This window comes from Megalobrama amblycephala, linkage group LG15 (assembly GCF_018812025.1).
Source record: "Megalobrama amblycephala isolate DHTTF-2021 linkage group LG15, ASM1881202v1, whole genome shotgun sequence".
NCBI lineage: Eukaryota > Metazoa > Chordata > Actinopteri > Cypriniformes > Xenocyprididae > Megalobrama > Megalobrama amblycephala.
Window position 1 is genome coordinate 17,618,444 of NC_063058.1, and position 21,510 is coordinate 17,639,953.

At 34.9% G+C, this 21,510-nt stretch overlaps 1 protein-coding gene across 1 annotated transcript in view; it reads left to right on the plus strand.

The window, feature by feature from the left end:
- Positions 1-724: 724 nt before the first annotated feature.
- The window catches only part of mical2b (microtubule associated monooxygenase, calponin and LIM domain containing 2b), a 73,145-nt gene continuing 52,359 nt past the window's right edge, over positions 725-21,510 (plus strand). The window contains 5 exon segments of the mRNA XM_048158175.1: positions 725-1,071; positions 11,927-12,251; positions 15,450-15,657; positions 18,013-18,129; positions 19,113-19,214. Coding sequence (XP_048014132.1) covers positions 11,988-12,251; positions 15,450-15,657; positions 18,013-18,129; positions 19,113-19,214 — 691 coding nt within the window. The 5' untranslated portion in view covers positions 725-1,071; positions 11,927-11,987.

Sequence of the window (21,510 nt, forward strand, 5' to 3'; positions counted from 1 at the left end):
TAGTCTATATTTAATTTTTTATGGCTTGTTGTTTCAACATAAAAAATTCAACATTTCTTTAAAAAAATTCCATATAGAGTCTAATGAACACATCTGATTGCACTTACAGTAAAAGGCACCTCTGCCTTCTCAAAGTGCATCAAGTGTGCACATCCTTTAATAGTCCAGTAGATGGCGACAGAGTACAAGATCTCGTTCACTGTGATTCGCTGTCCTAATGAAACACCTGTCAGCATGAGTGTGATTACATTGGCGTTCGAGCCAGAACTGTTCCACTGTTGAAGGTAAGACAAAATCCATGCTCATGTTTATCAAGACCCAAATACTATGTAGTGTAGTAGCATATTTTTTATATAAAGAAAATAACATTAAAAATAAATCTGGCGTAAAGATAGCCTGGCTTTGATGGTATATTTTCTGGTAGTTTGGTAAAATTAGCGTGCATGTTAAAAAGATATATTTTATTCAGATCAGGTGCCTGGAACATGAGGCGTGTTTAGGACAGCTGGTACAGGGCAGTATTAAACTGCGTTTTACAAAAAAAAAATAGGCAAACTTAGTATCATTAATGCATAATATTAGTTTTATATTGCTCAATGTGTATGTACTTGTAAAATTGCATTCGTATTAATGAAACACCGTTTTGCAAACGTATTGCACCTCATATCAACCTAATTTTATTCAAAACCTGAACGTTGTTTACTTTTAAAAGCATTGCAATAACAGCTTTCGTTTAAACCCTCAAGACTGCTTCTCCAGAGAATGAAGCAAAGTAGCCTACAGAGACGCCTGATAAAAAAAAAAATCAAGTGGGATTCGCCTTCCAAGTTTATCTGAACTTCCCATTGGGCGTCATGGGAAGCGCCGCCTCTAATTATAAAGGGCATAAAGAGCCTGTGAGTCGCGAGCGCGACCGATATCAACAACCGACTGGATGGAGTCATAAGATACAAATATTTCTCTCTGAGAGATAAACTTCAGAGGTCAGATACTGTATACGGATAATATCGACCGCTGTCAACAGATTCTGCGGCTGTCGCTGAAGCCGAAAGTCACATTACAGCGGAAAAAGTAAGTTTGTTGAGCACTTCATTTAAAGCACGAGCTGCTTGGAAACTTGAAGGTGACGCGCTATATTGGGCACGCGCTTCACTGACAGGATACACTGTTGCCATACATATGGAAATAACATTGTAATATTAAAACATAAATAAATAGGTTTAATTAGCCTATATATAATTGCGTTGTGATACTTGTAATAATGAATTAACAAGGTTGTATTGGATATCCAGTTGGGTGTTTGATTACATCTTAGCCAGGTTAGTTTCAAGAGTGGTGTAAATAATTTACTACAGCCTTTGGAGTGCTCGACAGTTGGTTTGGTTTGAAGTTTTATCTCCTAGGTAATGCCAATACAGCACTAAAGCATGATTTATGTCATTATCTTTTGCCTAACACAGCCACTGGCTAAAATGACAACATTTAGGGTCTCTGAAGGATGGTGTGCCAGTTAAAAATCTAGCTAAAATATTCCAAAACACAGTTGCTAAGAGAGAGAAGTTACTAAGAGCCTCTTAGTAGTTATGACTGTTCTCAGGTAAATAGTTGACTCGGTGTGAAGATGCTTTAATCAGCAATTTTCCAATGGTGTTTGTGTTCCTGCATGCTGATGGAAGTTTCCTAACTTTTGTGATATGTAACTTGAATAGTTTTGGTTACAAAAGAGTGTTTTTTTTTTTTTCCTCCCTGTTGTGAAGGATTACTCATTATTAGTGTGTATTGCTCAGAGTTTAGAGATCAACAGGGTCAGACTGGCATCAAATGTGTCTCAGATGGTGAATCACTTGATTATTGCTGCCTCCAGGTGTTTCTTCTGTATTTGCGTGTTCGGTTTATTATGTAATGAATGTGAAGGTGTCTAGATAAATATTTGTTCTTTTTTTCCTAAGACAAGTATGTCTGTATCCTAGATTCCCAGCTGTGCTGCTGAAGTTTAACACCCTCTAGTTTATATGGGCTTACATCAGATACATCATTGCTTTTCTCTATCCGTTTAGTCTCTCTTGCAGATTATGTAGTTGTGTATGAAATCTTTTCAATATGTTGTCCCTTTATTGCCGATAGGGCAAAACGATACTGTTACACAATCCCCACTTCCTGGAATATGCCATTGACTTATAAGGACCGTCCTGAGCGCAGAGAAAGACAGAAATACACTAGAACTATGGTGTTTGTCTATCAAATGGATTTCTGTTTAATCGACCACAGCTTCACCACAGACATGAGGAAGGATCTGCAAAGAAGTTGCAATTGTGAGAAAGTCGCAATTATAAAATATTAAGTTGCAACTGTGAGCAATTAAGGCCCAGTTGTGAGGTAGAGTATAAAGTCGCAATTGTGAGTTACAGATATGAACATTGTATAAAAAGTTAGTTATGATCAATAAAGTCGCGATTGTGAGGCATAAAGTTGGTATTGTAAGATATAAAGTCGCAATTATGGCTGCACGATATTGGTAAAAACTGACATTGCAATATTTACTTTTTCTGCAATTATTTATTGCTATATGAAGAAATAAAAGAATATTCATCAGATTATTTAAATATCTATATTTGGAAAAAATTAATCATTCTAGAATGAGTGGGGTCATTTTGTTGGGGAGTGCAAAATAAGATCATTTTAAAAAGCTGGAAAATTATTTATTTTTTTACTCATAAAGACCTTTTTTTTCAGTGTGGACCATCATTTTAGGGCTGAATGATTTGTTTTTTTTTGTTTTTTTTTGTTTTTTAATTTGGGTAATCACACTTCGATTTGGTCTTTACAAGAACTAACACAAACCTCTTTTAGTAACCATTAAGTGAACGGTGTTTAAAAAAAAAGTCTTCCCTTTTGAGTTTGCATGTACATTCCCACTGTTTTTGACCAGTTCAGTATGAAAATAATAGTAATTGATTTTTGATATGAAATAATATATTAAACAAAATAAAAATATTTTTTAATATTGTAACTGTTGTATTGTAAAATAAGTATGGAAGAGGATTAGGGCCAAGCAATAATAAAAAAATAAAACCATCTTGAGATTAAAGTTGTTAAATTTCGAGAAAAAAGTCGAGATAAAATGTTGAGAATAAACTCATTAAATTACGAGAAAAAGGTTGTTAAATTATGAGAACAAATTCGTGATTTAACGAATTTGTTCTCATCATTTAACTTTTTTCTCGTAATTTAATGACTTTATTCTCAACATTTTATTTCGACTTTTTTCTCGAAATCTAACGACTTTTTCTCATAATTTAACAAATTTGTTCTCGTAATTTAACGACTTTTCTCGTAATTTAACAAGTTTATTCTCAACATTTTATTTCGACTTTTTTTCTCGAAATTTAACGACTTTTTCTCAAAATTTAATGACTTTTTCTCATAATTTAATAAATTTGTTCTCGTAATTTAACGACTTTTCTCGTAATTTAACGAGTTTATTCTCAACATTTTATCTCGACTTTTTTCTCGAAATTTAACAACTTTAATCTCGAAATGGTTTTATTTTTTATTATTGCTTGGTCCTAATCCTCTTCCGTAAATAAGAAATTGAGTATTTAATAAATTAATTTTGTTTTATATTACAATACTAATATTTACGTTTTATAGTTATTTATAAAGTTTTTCCTTCGTGTTTTTTGCGTACAGATGACAACGTTGTCAAAATTATCGCCTTTCACATGGATTAGCGAAAACAATTAAAAACGCTGTATTCTGCTGCCAGGCCAGTAGTTGGCGATGTCACTTCGTAAAAAAACACTACATGCTTATAGACTGAACACGTAATATGCATGCGCATGATGTAACCGCTTTCACAATTTGCATTTTGTAGTTTACACAGAGACAATAATGGTATCTTTTTCAAAAACGTGCACTTTGAAACCCGTTATCAAAAGTTTGCGTTTTCAGGCCACCAAAACGGCGTTGTTGTGTAAGTGAACGGCCAAAATGCATAAAAAATTTTCTGTTTTTAGTTGAAAATGGGGTTGTGTAAACGGCCCCTCAATTTAATTTTCAATTGTTAAACCATCTCACTTTCATTTTATGCAAACGGATGTATATATATTTCGATATATTGTGTAGCCCTAGTCGCAATTGTGAGAAAGTTACAGTTAAGAACAATAAAGTCACAATTGTGAGATAAAGTCACAGAGAAGATCATGAGGTGAACTAGGGAAATGACTCTAACACAAATGCCGTTGGAGCTCCTCTCAGCTTTTTAGGTCATTCCCAGTTATTTGGGTTTTTTAAGATAAGACTCTCAGTGTAAGTTCAGTTAAAATGGCTTGACTCCAATTATCCACAGATGCGAATGCTGAAAGTTTATCTGCTGCACTGCGGACATCTCTCAAAATAACAACCTCCTCATTGCTCTTGAACTGCCGTGATCCTCTCATGCGTTTCATGTGGGTAGTATATCGCAACATAGCAGTCTCGGTAAGATATGGCTTTTTGTGGAATTGCATAAGATTTTGTTTCACATTTTCCTTCCATTTTGCCACACTGTTTTGCTTAAAATTAAGTTAGTACCATTCATGATAAAACAACTTTACCGGGTGGTTGATCAGACTCCAGCTGGTTCATTTGGAAGAAACAATGCTTCTCAACTCGGTTTGGACTTTTTCACGACCCAGCTGAGAGGACAGACTAAACACCTGTAATTTATAAAGTTGCTTCATGTTGACATTTGATATCTTGAGAGGATTGATACTAAAAGTATTTAAATTACTGACTAACATCATATATGTATTTTTTCTGTCACGGCAAATGTTATTAAGAGGTTTCCGTTTGTAAAATGGGAGTGTGTAAGACCAAAACCAACCTAAATCCATTCACCCTAGTGAATACATGGTTTACATTTGTCCATCCTGTTGTAGTGTAACGGAAACTTTTTTTAGTTGAAACTGTTTGGGTGTGTTCATTTAAGTTGGCCTGCTTGTCTGGAGCGGCACCACTTTTAAAGTCTTTAAATTCCTCATGCATGTTTCCTTTATAATTCTTCCTTCTGCTTCCCAGTGGGTTAGAGAACGTTAGAGGAAGTGGAAAGTTGTGGGTTTTGTTATCGTAAGGATCATATCATCCACACAATGGGTTCAGTTAAAGATGCTGCCAGAAATCTTGATGTCTGCGAAGGTACAGTATCTGTCTGAATTTCTGGAGAATAGGACAAAAGCTTTTAAAATGCATATTAATGGAAAGATGATTCTGTTTTAAAAGTTTAGGCAAACTCTGCAAATTATTTTCTAACTAGGATTATTTACCCCAGGACTTCATTAGCCTAATGTCAAGGCTTTAAACCTGCTGTACATTGCTGCACAGCTATAGAATCACACCACGGCAGTACTTGAAACTTGAGACCTGTCTATTCTGAGCAGGAACCACCAGAATGTTTCTCCAAGAGCGTAACCACGTTATAGAGTGAAATATAGTCCGCTTCAGAGTGAAAAAAAATAGGCAATTTTAAGAGAAAATGTTAAAAAGAAATATTATCACACTAAGATATTTAAAATTGAAATAAGAAATCAAGTCTAAATTACACTACAAAAGTTGCAATTGTGAGATATGAATTGGCAATTGTGAGACAAAAATTGGCATTTGTGAAATACAAACCCAATTCCAAAAAAGTTGGGACACTGTACAAATTGTGAATAAATACAGAATGCAATGATGTGGAAGTTTCAAATTTCAATATTTTATTCAGAATACAACATAGATGACATATCCAATGTTTAAACTGAGAAAATGTATCATTTTAAGGGAAAAATAAGTTGATTTTAAATTTCATGGCATCAACACATCTCAAAAAAGTTGGGACTTGTCTAATCTGCACTGAGGCAAGTTGCTCAAATTTAGGAATTGTTGTCCCATTCTTGTCTAATACAGGCTTCTAGTTGCTCAACTGTTTTAGGTCTTTTTTGTCGCATCTTCCTCTTTATGATGGGCCAAATGTTTTCTATGTGTGAAAGATCTGGACTGCAGGCTGGCCATTTCAGTACCCGGATCCTTCTTCTACGCAGCCATGATGTTGTAATTGATGCAGTACGTGGTCTGGCATTGTCATGTTGGGAAATGCAAGGTCTTCCCTGAAAGAGACGACGTCTGGATGGGAGCATATGTTGTTCTAGAACTTGGATATACCTTTCAGCATTGATGGTGCCTTTCCAGATGTGTAAGCTGCCCATGCCACACGCACTCATGCAACCCCATACCATCAGAGTTGCAGGCTTCTGAACTGAGCGCTGATAACAACTTGGGTTGTCCTTGTCCTCTTTAGTCCGGATGACATGGCATCCCAGTTTTCCAAAAAGAACTTCAAATTTTGATTCGTCTGACCACAGAACAGTTTTCCACTTTGCCACAGTCCATTTTAAATGAGCCTTGGCCCAGAGAAAACTCCTGCGCTTCTGGATCATGTTTAGAAATGGCTTCTTTTTTTACCTATAGAGTTTTAGCCGACAACAGCGAATGGCACGGTGGATTGTGTTCACCGACAATGTTTTCTGGAAGTATTCCTGAACCCATGTTGTGATTTCCATTACAGTAGCATTCCTGTATGTGATGCAGTGCCGTCTAAGGGCCCGAAGATCACGGCCATCCAGTATGGTTTTCCGGCCTTGACCCTTTACGCACAGAGATTGTTCCAGATTCTCTGAATCTTTGGATGATATTATGCACTGTAGATGATGATAACTTCAAACTCTTTGCAATTTTTCTCTGAGAAACTCCTTTCTGATATTGCTCCACTATTTTTCGGCGCAGCATTGGGGGAATTGGTGATCCTCTGCCCATCTTGACTTCTGAGAGACACTGCCACTCTGAGAGGCTCTTTTTATACCCAATCATGTTGCCAATTGACCTAATAAGTTGCAAATCGGTCCTCCAGCTGTTCCTTATATGTACATTTAACTTTTCCGGCCTCTTATTGCTACCTGTCCCAACGTTTTTGGAATGTATAGCTCTCATGAAATCCAAAATGAGCCAATATTTGGCATGACATTTCAAAATGTCTCACTTTCAACATTTGATATGTTATCTATATTCTATTGTGAATAAAATATAAGTTTATGAGATTTGTAAATTATTGCATTCCTTTTTTATTCACAATTTGTACAGCGTCCCAACTTTTTTGGAATCGGGTTTGTATAAAGTGGCAATTGTGAGATAAGTTGGCTGTTTTGAGCAATGAAGTCACAGTTGTGAGATATAACGTGGCAATTCTGAGATATAAAGAGACAATTGTGAGCAATGAAGTCACAATTGTGAGATATAAACTGGCGATTGTGAGATATAAATTGGTAAATCTGAGATATAAATTGTCAAATGTGAGCAATGAAGTCACAATTGTGAGATGCTAATTGGCAATTGTGAGCAATAAAGTCACAGTTGTAAGATATGAAGTAGTGATTATGAGAAAGTCAATTGCAAAAACTGGGTTCCGTAACGTTAATACAGCAGTACAGCATGATTTGGTAATGTGCAACAAGCTGCCTTTGGTAGATCCATTGTTTTATTCTCACTTTCTTAACAATAGCATAACATCTTAGTAAATTTTCTTACCCTACAAAATATTCAGACCTTGTTCAGAGGTCAGTTTTCCTCTGAAGTTCTCCATGTAAATGCCTCACAATGTGTTCTTTTTTTTGCACAACCACAGTATATATCAGTTTATATATATATATATATATGTAATGGGAATTGTAGGCCTGGTGTTGATTTTGATTACTTTAGGGATTCCTGGTTACACATGGGTGTTGCCCAGTTCAATGTCACTCGAGCAAATCTTTACTGAAGACGTTACTCTAGAGAACTCATTACGGGTTTGACCTACATCTTCCCCTTCATTATGCCTAATGTACGATAAGTTGTGACGTTTTGTGGCTTTGCAGAGTTTGTTGGAACAAGAGTTTTTGTTTATCATTCCCAAGAACCATGATCTGAAAATAATCTCTTTCTAGATCTGTTTGCTGATGACATTAGCCTGTTAGTTGAGCTGTTATGCCATATTTTGAAATTCTAAAAAGTGCAGCTTTAGCACTGATGTGATCTAGAGGGGCTGCTCTGAATTCTTTGTCCACCACAAAGCAGTAAAAAGTGCACAAACAGGAAGGACTTGGACCTCATACAATATCAGATATCCTGCCTCTGGAAGTACTGTGCAGAAAATCATACTTTGTGCACTTTTGACTCTGTATACTTTCAAAAGTTGGAAAAAATCGAAAAAAATTGAAAATGAGTGACCTTTTAAGGAATAAAACATTTGAAATGTTTTATTTCTCAGGCGTTTCTGCTAAAGTGCGCAATAATGTCAAAATTATTTGACACAGGTTTCCATTTCATCCTCTGTTTAATGTCTTAGATATTAAAATACTATTTTGTGTGTTTTCATATAAAAATGAATATTCATTTTGAGAATTGCTAAAGATAACATTTAACAGAGTTGTTAAATTATTAAGTTTTAGATGATGGCCAGTGTAATCTAAATGTAAAAATAGAGAAAATGAGCATGCTTTAAATATCCAACGTCGAAGCAATACCGTAAAACAAATAAAAACACATTATGCTTGCTACTTATAGGTCAGCTAGGCTAACAATTACAAACGTCACTTAAACCAGTGTAACCGAACTCTCCTAGACAACAGCATTGCTCTCCGGTTACTTTTGTTTGCTGGTACTGTAATAGACTTACTTCAGGCAGTAAACTACTAATCTATATTGACTCTGTAGGGCGTACTTTCCCTACAAACATGACCGACTGCTTGTGTGTGTGTGTGTGTGTGTGTCCCTGGTACTTTATGGGGGTCAAATGTTTCCAAAAAGATAGTAATACCAACAATTTTTTCCTCATGGTCCCCATGAGGAAAACCACTTATAAATCATATTAAATTATGTTTTTTGAAAATGTAAGTTGTGTTTAGGGGTAGGTTTTGGGTCTAATGGGATACAATATACAGTTTGTATGGTATAAAAATCATTGTTTATGGAAATTCCCCATAAATCATGGAAATTTAAGTGGTAGTGTATCACAGTTTCCACAGAAATATTAAGCACAACAATGGTTTCAACATTGATAATCATAAATGTTTCTTGAGCAGCAAATCAGCATATCAGAATGATTTCTGAAGGATCATGTGACACTGAAGACTGGAGTAATGATGCTGAAAATTCAGCTTTGCCATCGTAGGAATAAATTACATTTGAAAATATATTCAAATAAAAAAGCTATCTTAAATTGTAATAACATTTTATATTTGTTTGATCAAATAAATGCAGCCTTGGCGAGAATAGAGGAGGTCAACTTCCCATTTGTGTGCTCCTAGGTCACATGGATAATCTTAATGGTGTAGGAATGTTGGCTCATAGAGATTCCAGTTTTAAGTGGTGCTGCTTTCTGCCGAATCCACTGGGATGCGATTGAACCCTTTGATGTTTCTCTCAAAGCTGAAGCTCCTTCAGAAAGATCCATCAAGACCTAATGGTGAAAGACTGCAGGTCTGAGCTGTCGGAGTCAATTTGTTTGGGAGGCACAGTGACATTAGCATGGACTAGTTTTTAATGTCTGTTAATGATGGACAGGATGGCCAAATGTGCATGAACCTGTTGAAAAAATATCTCTGAAGGCAATGGCACAGGGTGCTAACTTGAATTCCCTTGCTTGCAGTTGTGCCATCTGTCGAGAGGCTGGTCCTACTGATCAGTAGAGATGTAGCTTCTAAATGTGGTCCATGTCCGTCTTGCTGTTTGTCTCATACACGATTATGATTTTGTGCCAGGCAACTTTCCTGGCACATCTTGCTTCAAGAAACATCCCCTGATGCTTTTTCAGCATGGGTAAATTTAGCAGTGGGAACTTTCCCACACTGCATGTTCTGCACTGACCATTGGTGACACATAAAAATCCGGTCCTTGGAGGACCAGTGAAAATGGTAACGAACAGTGCACAAATGAATCAGGAGAGAGCAGCTAAAGCCACCCTGCAGGTAAATGAGAAGATCTCGTCAGCTGCTAGATTTGATTAGGCTGGTGAGACTCAAGTGACTCTCAGGAGTGTTAATTGAGAGAAAGATGCTGGACTGCTATTGAGCTTGAGCTTTCGATAAGTCTGCTCACTCGTTCAGATGACCTCCGACGACGCACATTCAAATCATTCACATATCGGCGCTCTCTAGTTTCACTCCCATTCGCTTGCTGGATTTACCTGAAGGACACACTGAGAAACTCTTCGTGCATAACAAATTTTTTTGGCTCACAGGTTGTCTACAACTGGGCCAATCTTGGTGTCCTGATTTCGAACATTCCTTTGTTCTGTCCCATTTGCTCTGCATGCAGTAATCCTATCAAGCACTCGGAGTGAGTTAACGCGACTCTTGTGGCCTATTTTACAGCACATGCCAAGTGTTTTTGTGTCACTCAGACTCAGCTGAAAATCTAGAGCATTTTCATTTGATTTACCAGCAGAATGCACTCTGTTTTACAAGGCATTGTCCCATGGTCCAGATAGCCAAAGACTGACATGTGTACATTGTTATTAGGTATGGGTTAGGATGGTTGACTAGTTGTCCAGCAGTCGACTAGTCATTTAATGAAGTTTTTGATGCTAAATAGGATAATCCCCTTGCATGAGCCACCTCTTTATATAATAATCGTTTAAAAACAGCACAATGAAAGCATTGTTTGCTAAACAATTGCTTAAAATGATCTGGAAAATATTTACTTCAAGTTGTCCATCCATCCATTTTATTCTATGTATGTTTATTTACTTTTTATTTATTTATTTATTTATTTATTTTTACTTTATAGATTTATCTATTTTTTTTAAATATATTTATTTATCTATCTATTAATTTATTTATTTATTTATCTAATATTTATTTAATTAGCATTTTATTTATTATTTTTATTTATTTATTTATACTAAATTATTTGGTGAATGTGAAAAAAAATAATAAAAAAAACTATTTTATTTATTTATTATTTACTTTATAGATTTATCTATTTTTTAAAATATATGTATTTATTTATCTATCTACTAATTTATTTATCTATTTATTTATTATTTATTTTTTATTTATCTACTATTTATTTAATTGGTATTTTATTATTTTTATTTATTTATTTATACCAAATTATTTGGTGAATGTGTAAAAAAATAAAAAAAATAAAAAAAATAAAAATTCCACAGACCCCTGATTCAATCAAAATATTCAACTCGGTATTTACAACTCAAATAATTTGCGAATCTGACGGACATTGCTAGTTATTTGTGAGTGCTAGTTGTAAGAAGTGTTGGGTGTAATTAATTACTAAGCAATGTAATTACTGTAATTTAATTACGTTTCCCTTGAAAATGTAAAGTAAGGGATTGCTCTTAATTTTTTGGTAATTTAATTAGTTACTCATGATGTAATTGCATTAAATAATGTATAGACTATAGAACAATTCTATATAAAAAAATGTATTTAACATCAAAATTTAATGTCTAATGTTAAAATGTATGTTTTAATGTAACCTCCCTTTAAATACTTTGGTCAGTTAAAGAATAATTTATGCATTAAAAACCTTAACTATGGTTAAAAATCCCTGATCCTTATGAAATTTATGTAGTTGTGCACATCTTTAATTCTTATGAAGACAGCGAATGTTTTATTGAGATAATGACCTTTATATACAAACAGCTTCGACAGGCTGCAAACAGAGCCCTAAAGCAATAAATGAATTTAGCCGATGGCAACTGACTACCATTTTTAGTCATTTCACTGCTCTGTATACCCATATATAGGATGTATTTTCTGCATATACAGATTGTGGATTGCAGATAATGAAATTTATGGGACTTTTGTCCCAGTCTAGAAACAAATAAAACCCTCTGTTTTTTTTCTTTCCCCAGTCCTGGAAAGGAATGCCAGCACCAACACCTGACTGAATCCCTTGTCAACAGAGGGAAAGAGATGGGGGAGACGGAGGACGAGCGTACGTCTCAGGCCGGCCAGCTGTTTGAGAACTTCGTGCAGGCCACTACTTGTAAAGGCACCCTGCAGGCTTTCAGCGTCCTCTGCAGGCAGCTGGAGCTGAACCCCTCTGACCACAGAGGTTTCTACAGCAGCCTGAAAGCTGCCGTCACTTACTGGAAGGCCAAAGGCCTCTGGGGGAAACTGGACAAGAGAGCCAGCCACAAGGAGTATAATAAAGGCAAAGCCTGCGCAGACACCAGAGTAAGTCTGTAGAGCTCTATACATGTCCTTAAAATCTCACACTTTTTAGAGGAAGCAGAAATGACTTGAATCACTCTGAAAGGCTGGTTCAGCAAGATAAGTTGGTGATTTGATGTTGTAGAACACGACAAACTTGTCAATTGTACGTTTATGAAATTCTGACTAAAAAGGTCAATCCCTTTTGAGAATTTAAATAGCACAAGAACAACTTATTTTCATATCCACATTTGTTAGTCAAATCACTTTTGTCTGATATAAATGGCTGAGATCTCTGTAGCGGTGGCCCTCTTGGGGAATAGTCTGGAGTTCGTTCTATTTATAAAACGAAACAGGAAATGAGGATCAGCATCGTTTAGTTTGAGTCATTTTTCCGTTGGAGTTGACCGTTGGACCGAGGGATCAAGGGTTAGGAGGTCATGAGTCAGGGTTGTATCTATCTAGAGCTCTTTTAGAAGAGTAGCACGTGCATTTACCATTATGGATGGACTGAAATATCCACATTTATGAGATCTGAATTGTAATGTTAGCATTAGCATGGTTTCACTGTGAAATTGCACCACTGAAATCCCATACAAATGATTTTCCTCATCCGAGTGATTCAGTAAAGTTGCTTTAACTTATGAGAATGGCATGATCTCAATGCTGGAGTGCCATACCAAGCTAATTTAGGCTTACTTTCTGTGGAGACTGCAGGCTAGCTAGTGTTTTGGCTAATATTATTGTATTAGATTGGGAAAATAAGTCTTCCCCTGTGTCTCAATCAGCTCCCTAGTTCAGTAGTCAGGGCACTGACCAGGGAGTCGGCCATTTTAAGGGATCCTTCCAGGGCACTGAAACGTTCGCTCCCTGAAAAGTCCCACAATGCACCGTGAAAACCAGGGAGCATCGATGCTCACTATGCTCCCTTAACGGAAGTTCTGAAGCGCGAAACTTGAATCACGTGAGCCAACTCACTACACATAACGATACGCGATAGATGTTTTTAAAAATACAAACCGTTATTTTATTATATTTCAGCATAAACATACATCGCTAGACAGGTAATGAACATAATCTAGCTAACACTTATAATTTACTCACGGCTGAAATGTTGCACGTAAGCAAATAATTAATCATAATGTACTTTAAATAACATTACAAGTAATGTCAGAAAATATCAGCTCTGTTGTTCATAAATACCAGTAGTGATGTTGTACAATGAGGACGTTGTCACGTCGCGGAAATAGAGTCATAAGTGTCCCAATGTGTTGTGAACCAGCAGCTTTTACTGTCCTTACCAGTGCCCGAATTCGTGTACACGATATACTGATTCACGAGCTCGGGAGCTAGGGAACTGATTGAGACACACCCTTCTTTTGTTTAACTATAAGCTCAGGGTGACTGTAAAGTCTACTACGCATTAACTAGACCACTGCTTTATCGTGTTAGGCGTTTGTGAGCAGCAGTCAATGGGAGAGTCAATCTCAGGTCACTTGACTTAGCATACGTGTTGAGATTGTTTTGCTTGGTTGTTTTGCAAAGTGCCTGTGGTCTTATTGACCTTATTTGAGCTTGATAAGGTGTTGAAAGAATTGCAAACTCTAAAGAATAATAGTTTTGCAGTTTAGTGTCAGGTTAAGGAGATTTCAGTGCTAATTCTAGTGTTTTAACTTGGTCTCTGCTATGATTATTGCTACTCCTATTGTTGTGGAGCAAGTTTGTTTGCATAGGTTTGCATTTCGCATTGCATGCTTAAGGTTTATCACAGATTTGTTAACTTGTTCCACAACAACAGTATTAAAGAAATATCCCAAAGAAATATTCACAAAAAAATGGAAACTCTAAATAAATTAACTTGGACTCTCAAGTTCCAAAGTGTCAAAAAGCATTAAAAAGTTAATAAAAATGGGTGTTCAAACTGTGTACATCTTCTGAAGCCAAATGATAACTTTGTGTGACAAACAGACCAAAATTTCAGCCATAATTCACTTTTGCGTATTCAAACTTAATGCGTTGCAATCGTTCACTTGATACATTGTCGTCTATGGGGATTGGTTGTCTTGTTGTCACAATGTCATGACATTATTGACACCAAACTTTATATTTCAGTGGATGTGGAAGGACAGATTTACACTAAATAATGCCTTAAATTCAGTTTGTCATTGTTTGAAGCTTAGTACTCATAGATTTGCCCCATTTTCAGACTGTTCTATCCTGGTGGTCTTCCATGCTTGAGAAACCATAAGATTAATCCTCAAGCTTGGCTTTTGAATGTGGGTCATCTGCTGTTAGGGCACAGAAACGCCTTCCTGAATGTCTTTAAAAGTAGAAATGTAAAGAGACAGAAGCTCACAGTGATGCTGAGAGGAAGGCTTTCTCCAGTGGTCATTTGCAGAACAGGAAACATGGGCACACTGACTCACTTCACAGGAAGTCTGGACCATTAGTCAATGGCTAAGATAAAAAATGATGGCAGAAAGTAAGGTTTGCATTAAAGGAACTTGATGGTTGCACAGAACCTAATGTTGTTATAATATATACAAAGATAGAAAACATATAGAAAGATTCTTCTGAAATTGTTGAACTGAAAAAACAATTGCTTGTAAATTATGAAATGAAAAAGGTCAATTTTATGAGCGCACCTTGTTTGGACATCCTCTGAGGTGAAAAAAATTCCCATATGTGGATATAAATGGTAAAAATATTACATTTCTCAAGGCCAAGACCTTTGAAATTCTGTCAAACACAAGTTAGAGCAGAAATTCATTTTGTGTTAAGTACTGTCTTCACCTTTACACGCCCTTGGCATCAAATTACAGATAATAAAATTGTGTTTTCGCCATTTTATGACCACGTTTGAACAAGCATTTTATGGATATGTTCCTTTATGCAGCATATTAGGTCGAGTAAACTGTAGCACTTTTTACATTATCTTGGAAATATAGTCATAATTCCTGTTTTGTTGTGAAGGACAAGTGAAGATGTCTTGGCTTGTGTTAGAACTTGCTTGGATCGGGGTTTGAAATAACAAGCGGGGAGATGAGATCATACCATGGGCTGTGCCAGAAGAGTGGGCATGCACAAATTGGTTTTGATTTGTCAGGAAGTTGACAGTGAGGTCATGAAGTCTTTGTTTACACTTGTAGAAGTTCTCCAGAAAAGCCAAGCAGTTTCATGCAATTAGTCCTTCAAATAATGCCAAATTGTTTGTTCCCTCAGTGTCTCATCATTGGTGGCGGCCCCTGCGGGTTTCGGACCGCCATAGAGCTGGCTTTGCTAGGTGCCAAGGTGGTGGTGATAGAAAAGAGGGACACCTTCTCTAGGAACAATGTCTTGCATCTTTGGCCTTACACCATCCATGATCTCAGGAACCTTGGAGCCAAGAAGTTCTATGGAAAGTTCTGCGCTGGATCTATAGACCACATCAGTAGGTTACATCTGTTCAAGTTACAGTACCATGCTTTTGACGATACTCTTCACTGATATCCCTTTCAGTCATCAAAAGACACCACAACGGGAACATAAGATATGGTTTCACTGTAGGAACATATTAGATGTTGCAATCACATTCAGGGATTTGGGTATGAGCTTGTTGGATGAGATTTTCAGACCATTTTCATGGTCTTTCTCTTTCAAGCTCTGCCAACTGAACCCATTGTAAGTCTGATATGTTCCTATTTATGGTCCCGGAGATAAGACAAGTCCAACCCAACCAAAAGAGATGTAAAACATTCAGAGTAGCTGGGATTATGCAAATGTCCTTTGCCATGCTTTTCTCTTTATGTTGGTTGCCATCTGATATCTTACATTTGTGCAGCACAAACGTATACATACATGCTTAAATGTTTGATTTCAATAGATAACTTGTGAGGGTTGAATAATTCTTTATAATAATCTATATATAAGAGTCATTTGTTTATGAATTAGACTACATTGGTCACACTGTCTGTTTGTTTTTACATGCAGCCAAAAACGACACAGTAGAAGGATATTTGTGACCCTGAACCACAAAACTAGTCGTAAGGGTAAATTTTTTTAAATTGAGATTTATATATCATCTGAAAGCTGAATAAGTATATTGAGAAAAACTCCTTTAAATTTGTCCAAATGAAGTCCTTAGCAATGCATATCCACTCACAAAAATAAATTTTCAATTTTAAATTTACAAATATTTTCAAATTTACAAATATCTTCATGGAACATGATCTTTACTTAATATCCTAATGAATTTTGGCATAAAAGAAAAATCGATAATTTTGACCAATACAGTTGGCTATTTCTACAAATATACTCGTCCGACTTATGACTGGTTTTGTGCTCCTGGGTCACATTTATTTTATATTTTTGTTATTTTTTGTGCTGTGCTTTTGTTTTTTGTTTTGTGCTTAATTTGTGGTGTTCTGTGCTCTTTGTTTTTTATTTTTTTATTTTTGTTTGTTCTTTGTTTTGTACTTATTGTTTTTATTATTTTTTTTTATTTTATTTTTTTTTTAAATTAAATTTAAAATTTTATTTTTTATTTTATATTGATTTTATTAATTTTATTTATTTATATATTTTTATTTATTTATTTCACAACAATATTGGTCTTGTCCAACATCTACGGAAGAGGATTAGGGCCAAGCAATAATAAAAAAATAAAACCATCTCGAGATTAAAGTTGTTAAATTTCGAGAAAAAAGTTGAGAAAAAATGTTGAGAATAAACTCGTTAAATTACGAGAAAAAACTCGTTAAATTTCAAGAAAAAAGTCGAGATAAAATGTTGAGAATAAAGTCATTAAATTACGAGAAAAAAGTTGTTAAATTACGAGAACAAATTCGTTAAATTGAGAAAAATGTCGTTAAATTTCGAGAAAAAAGTCGAGACAAAATGTTGAGAATAAACTCATTAAATTATAAGAATAAAGTAATTAAATTACGAGAAAAAAGTTGTTAAATTACGAGAACAAATTCGTTAAATTATGAGAAAAATGTCGTTAAATTTCGAAGAAAAAAGTCGAGATAAAATGTTGAGAATAAACTCATTAAATTATAAGAATAAAGTAATGAAATTACGAGAAAAAAGTCGTTAAATTACGAGAACAAATTCGTTAAATTACGAGAAAATGTCGTTAAATTTCGAAGAAAAAAGTTGAGATAAAATGTTGAGAATAAACTCATTAAATTATAAAAATAAAGTAATTAAATTACGAGAAAAAAGTAGTTAAATTACGAGAACAAATTCGTTAAATTATGAGAAAAATGTCGTTAAATTTCGAGAAAAAAGTCGAGATAAAATGTTGAGAATAAACTCATTAAATTATAAGAATAAAGTCATTTAAATTACGAGAAAAAAGTCGTTAAATTACGAGAACAAATTCGTTAAATTATGAGAAAAATGTCATTAAATTTCGAGAAAAAAGTCGAGATAAAATGTTGAGAATAAAATCATTAAATTATAAGAATAAAGTCATTAAATTACGAGAAAAAACTCGTTAAATTATGAGAACAAATTCGTAATTTAACGAATTTGTTCTCGTAATTTAATGACTTTTTCTCATAATTTAATAACTTTATTCTCCGAGTTTTTTCTCAACATTTTATCTCGACTTTTTTCTCGAAATTTAACAAGTTTTTTCTCTAAATTTGACAACTTTAATCTCGAGATGGTTTTATTTTTTTATTATTGCTTGGCCATAATCCTCTTACGTAAACATCAGCACAGTTATAGGACATGATAAAACGAACAGTTTAAATGTTTATCCAAGTGGATTTGATGGTGACTTCCTTATATTTTTCAGGTATTCGTCAGCTGCAGCTCATGCTGTTAAAGATTGCTCTCATTGTTGGGGTGGAGGTACACGTCAATGTGGAGTTTGTCAAGCTTCTCGAGCCGCCTGAAGACCAAGGCACTGATGGTAATCAATCATCGTGTCATCTTATTGTTTAGCATCTAGCTTTGGCACTACATTGAACATGGTGTTACCTTTACTGTCCATGATGCAACCTGACTTCAAGGCATCATAACATAATCCCACACAGCCATAAAATAACTATAAATACATCCAAGAAAGCCATCACCTGCTTTCTTTACACCTCATGTGGTTTAGAAAGGGTTGGGTAATCATTACCTTTCATCTTATGTCATTCTTTGGCGGATTCACACACCCTTTTGCCAGTCGTCCTACACGCACATCCACATGCACATCCCGGCAAGTATGTTTAAGAATGAGATCACAGACAAAAAGCAGCTGTTTTCAAATTTATTTACTCTGTTTATACTGTGGGCTATGTTTCTTCCAGGCTATTTAACACTGTTAGTCAGGGAAAGCCAAATCATTTCCTCTTTAAAAGTGTCTTTGTGTAATTTTAACATGAACAATGGACCTAACACTGCTTGAATGCCAAATTACCAAAGGGTTGTTCTAACTTCCTACTTCAAGATCCTAATGGATTTACGAAAGCAAAAGCAGGGTTAAACCAGATCATGAAAATTGACACCTTCTCACTATGTACCCTTGACGCACACACGCCGCTGATACCGAAGAAGGTTTGTGTCGTTCCTCCGCGTCACTGCCACTCACCAGTCTGCATTGTGCAAATGATAAACCCTCAGTTCTGTACTATATATAAAGCCAGGGGTCATTGGGGGTCTACAGCACCTCTCCTGCTATGCATTGCTGGTTAAAAGAGCATCGTTGGCCTTATGTCAAATTACAGAGGCCTCACACATGGATAGAACATGAAGTTTGTATTTTCCGATACAAGTAAGCTTTTTTCCCTGGCAGCTTAACGCACTGAGCTGGATGTACTTTTAGAGTTGTGGTAAACAAAAGAAAGGCCAAGTTAGTTTATTTTCCTCTCAGCCTCTTTTGAGTTTGACCAGGTGTCTGAATTCCAGGGCCTGGATGGAGGACGGAGATCCGCCCGGCTGATCACCCGATCTCAGACTATGAGTTTGATGTGATAATTGGAGCAGATGGAAGGAGAAGCACTCTTGATGGTGAGCGAATATTCCGTTATTGAAATTTGTTTCAGCATGCATAGTTTCTAAGTGGCTTGTGTTTGAAATCGAGATGTTTTACTGTTCCTATAAATCAGCTGAGGTTAATTACGTCCTCATGTGTCTTAACATGTATTCTCTCGTAAATGGAGGAATGAAATGATCGTATCTTCTAAACAAACATCCCTCTTGTATAGAATGGTACTTCCTCTTCAGAATCAATATTGATCTTGCCTGAAATATTCTTGGGACTCAACTGACAGAACATGATGCTCGCAATGCCAAAGTCAAGGATTTTATTCCCAGGGAATGCACATACTCTAATATATATATATATATATATATATATATATATATATATATATATATATATATATATATATATATATATATATATATATATATCATTATATATCATTATCATATATGTGACCCAGTCATAAGTCGCACGGGTATATTTGTAGCAATAGCCAACAATACATTGAATGGGTCAAAATTATGGATTTTTCTTTTATGCCAAAAATCATTAGGATATTAAGTAAAGATCATGTTCCATGAAGATATTTGTAAATTTCCTACTCTAAAGATTTCAAAAAAGTATTTTTGTGAGTGGATATGCATTGCTAAGGACTTCATTTGGACAACTTTAAAGGCGATTTTCTCAATATTTTGATTTTCTTGCACCCTCAGATTCCAGATTTTCAAATAGTTGTATCTCGACCTAATATTTATTATTTATTCAGCTTTCAGATGATTTACAAATCTCAATTTCAAAAAATTGACCCTTATGACTAGTTTTGTGGTCTAGGGTCACACTTCAAAATTCTAAAGCTATATTATTATGGTTTACATATTTTACGTTTTACAAATATTATTAGTAAAGCAAGTAGTAGTATAGCAATTATATTATATATTAACATTAAATTGTTTTAATTGTTTATAATATAAATAATTACTCAATTTGTAATAGTACTACATTTATTTGTTTTTTATTTAATATTAATGCAAGTAGTAATATATCTATTATATTAATATTAAATGTTTATATATATATATATATATATATATATATATATATATATATATATATATATATATATATATATATATATATATATATATATATATATATATATTTTTGAGTATTATTACGTATTTATTATAATGTTTACTAATTCAAAATATTAATTATAATATTATTACTTTGGCTCTATTTTGTGTACTAACCTAGCTTATACTTGGGTTTGTGTACTGCAAATATTGATGGTCTTCATGATAAATTGCTTGCTATGTTCCTCATTTGTAAATCACTTTGGAAAAATGTCTTAATGTAGATTATCAAATGAGCCACATTAATCCTACTTCCACATACAAACTTTCATTGTTTCTTTATTGTTTAATTTTGGGTTTTTATCTCCACACATCATGTGGTGGACCAAACCAACAAAATTAACTCCTCAGAACATCAACACCATACCAGGAAAAATACACTGTGCAAACATCTTTGTCTGTAAATGACACATTTAGCACTCTTTCATCTTATGAGATTAGGCTCTCTCAAGCATAATAAACCTGCTAAAAGGCTTTAACATGCTCACTCAGTCAAGAAAATTGCCCCAGTGACTCCAATTTCCAAAAACCGCCTGTCCTACATTCAGTCTTCCATTCCTTCAGAACACGGGTCAGCTCTTTGTATTTGACAGGAAGTTTGTTAACCCACCACAGGAGGGGTGGAACAGGACTACTATCATTGCTTCCTGCTGACACAGTTAGTCTCTTATGGAGCAGAGGAGCTGATCCTAGATCAGACTTAAATCCACTCTCAAGTTAGAACAAGAAACCTTTGAACCATGCTGTGCTAAATTACACTGAGGCGTGTGAGAAGTACTCAGACTGACATGTGAATTATATTATCATTATTTTTTAAATGTGGGACAGTGGTGGTAAACAAGCGCTTGGTGTATAAGTGCTACCATGAAAGCAAAAACCATATTGTGTAATTTGTTGTTGTGCAAACACCTTTGTTTTGCACAGGTCAATGAGACCTGAAGGGTCTTGCACATTCATTTTTGCAAATATATGCTGCCTTAGCTATTACATTATCTATTGATTTAAAAAAAAAAAAAAAAAAAACATGTTGACCATTTTAAAGCAACTTGTATCTTATCTTATTACTTAAAGATGTCAGTAAAAATCTTAATTTATTTATGTTCTGTAACTCAAACATTACGTGCCGAATGCCATTAGGGATCTTGGGGAGAAAAACAAACGCTTAAGTGTTAGCAATAATAACAGT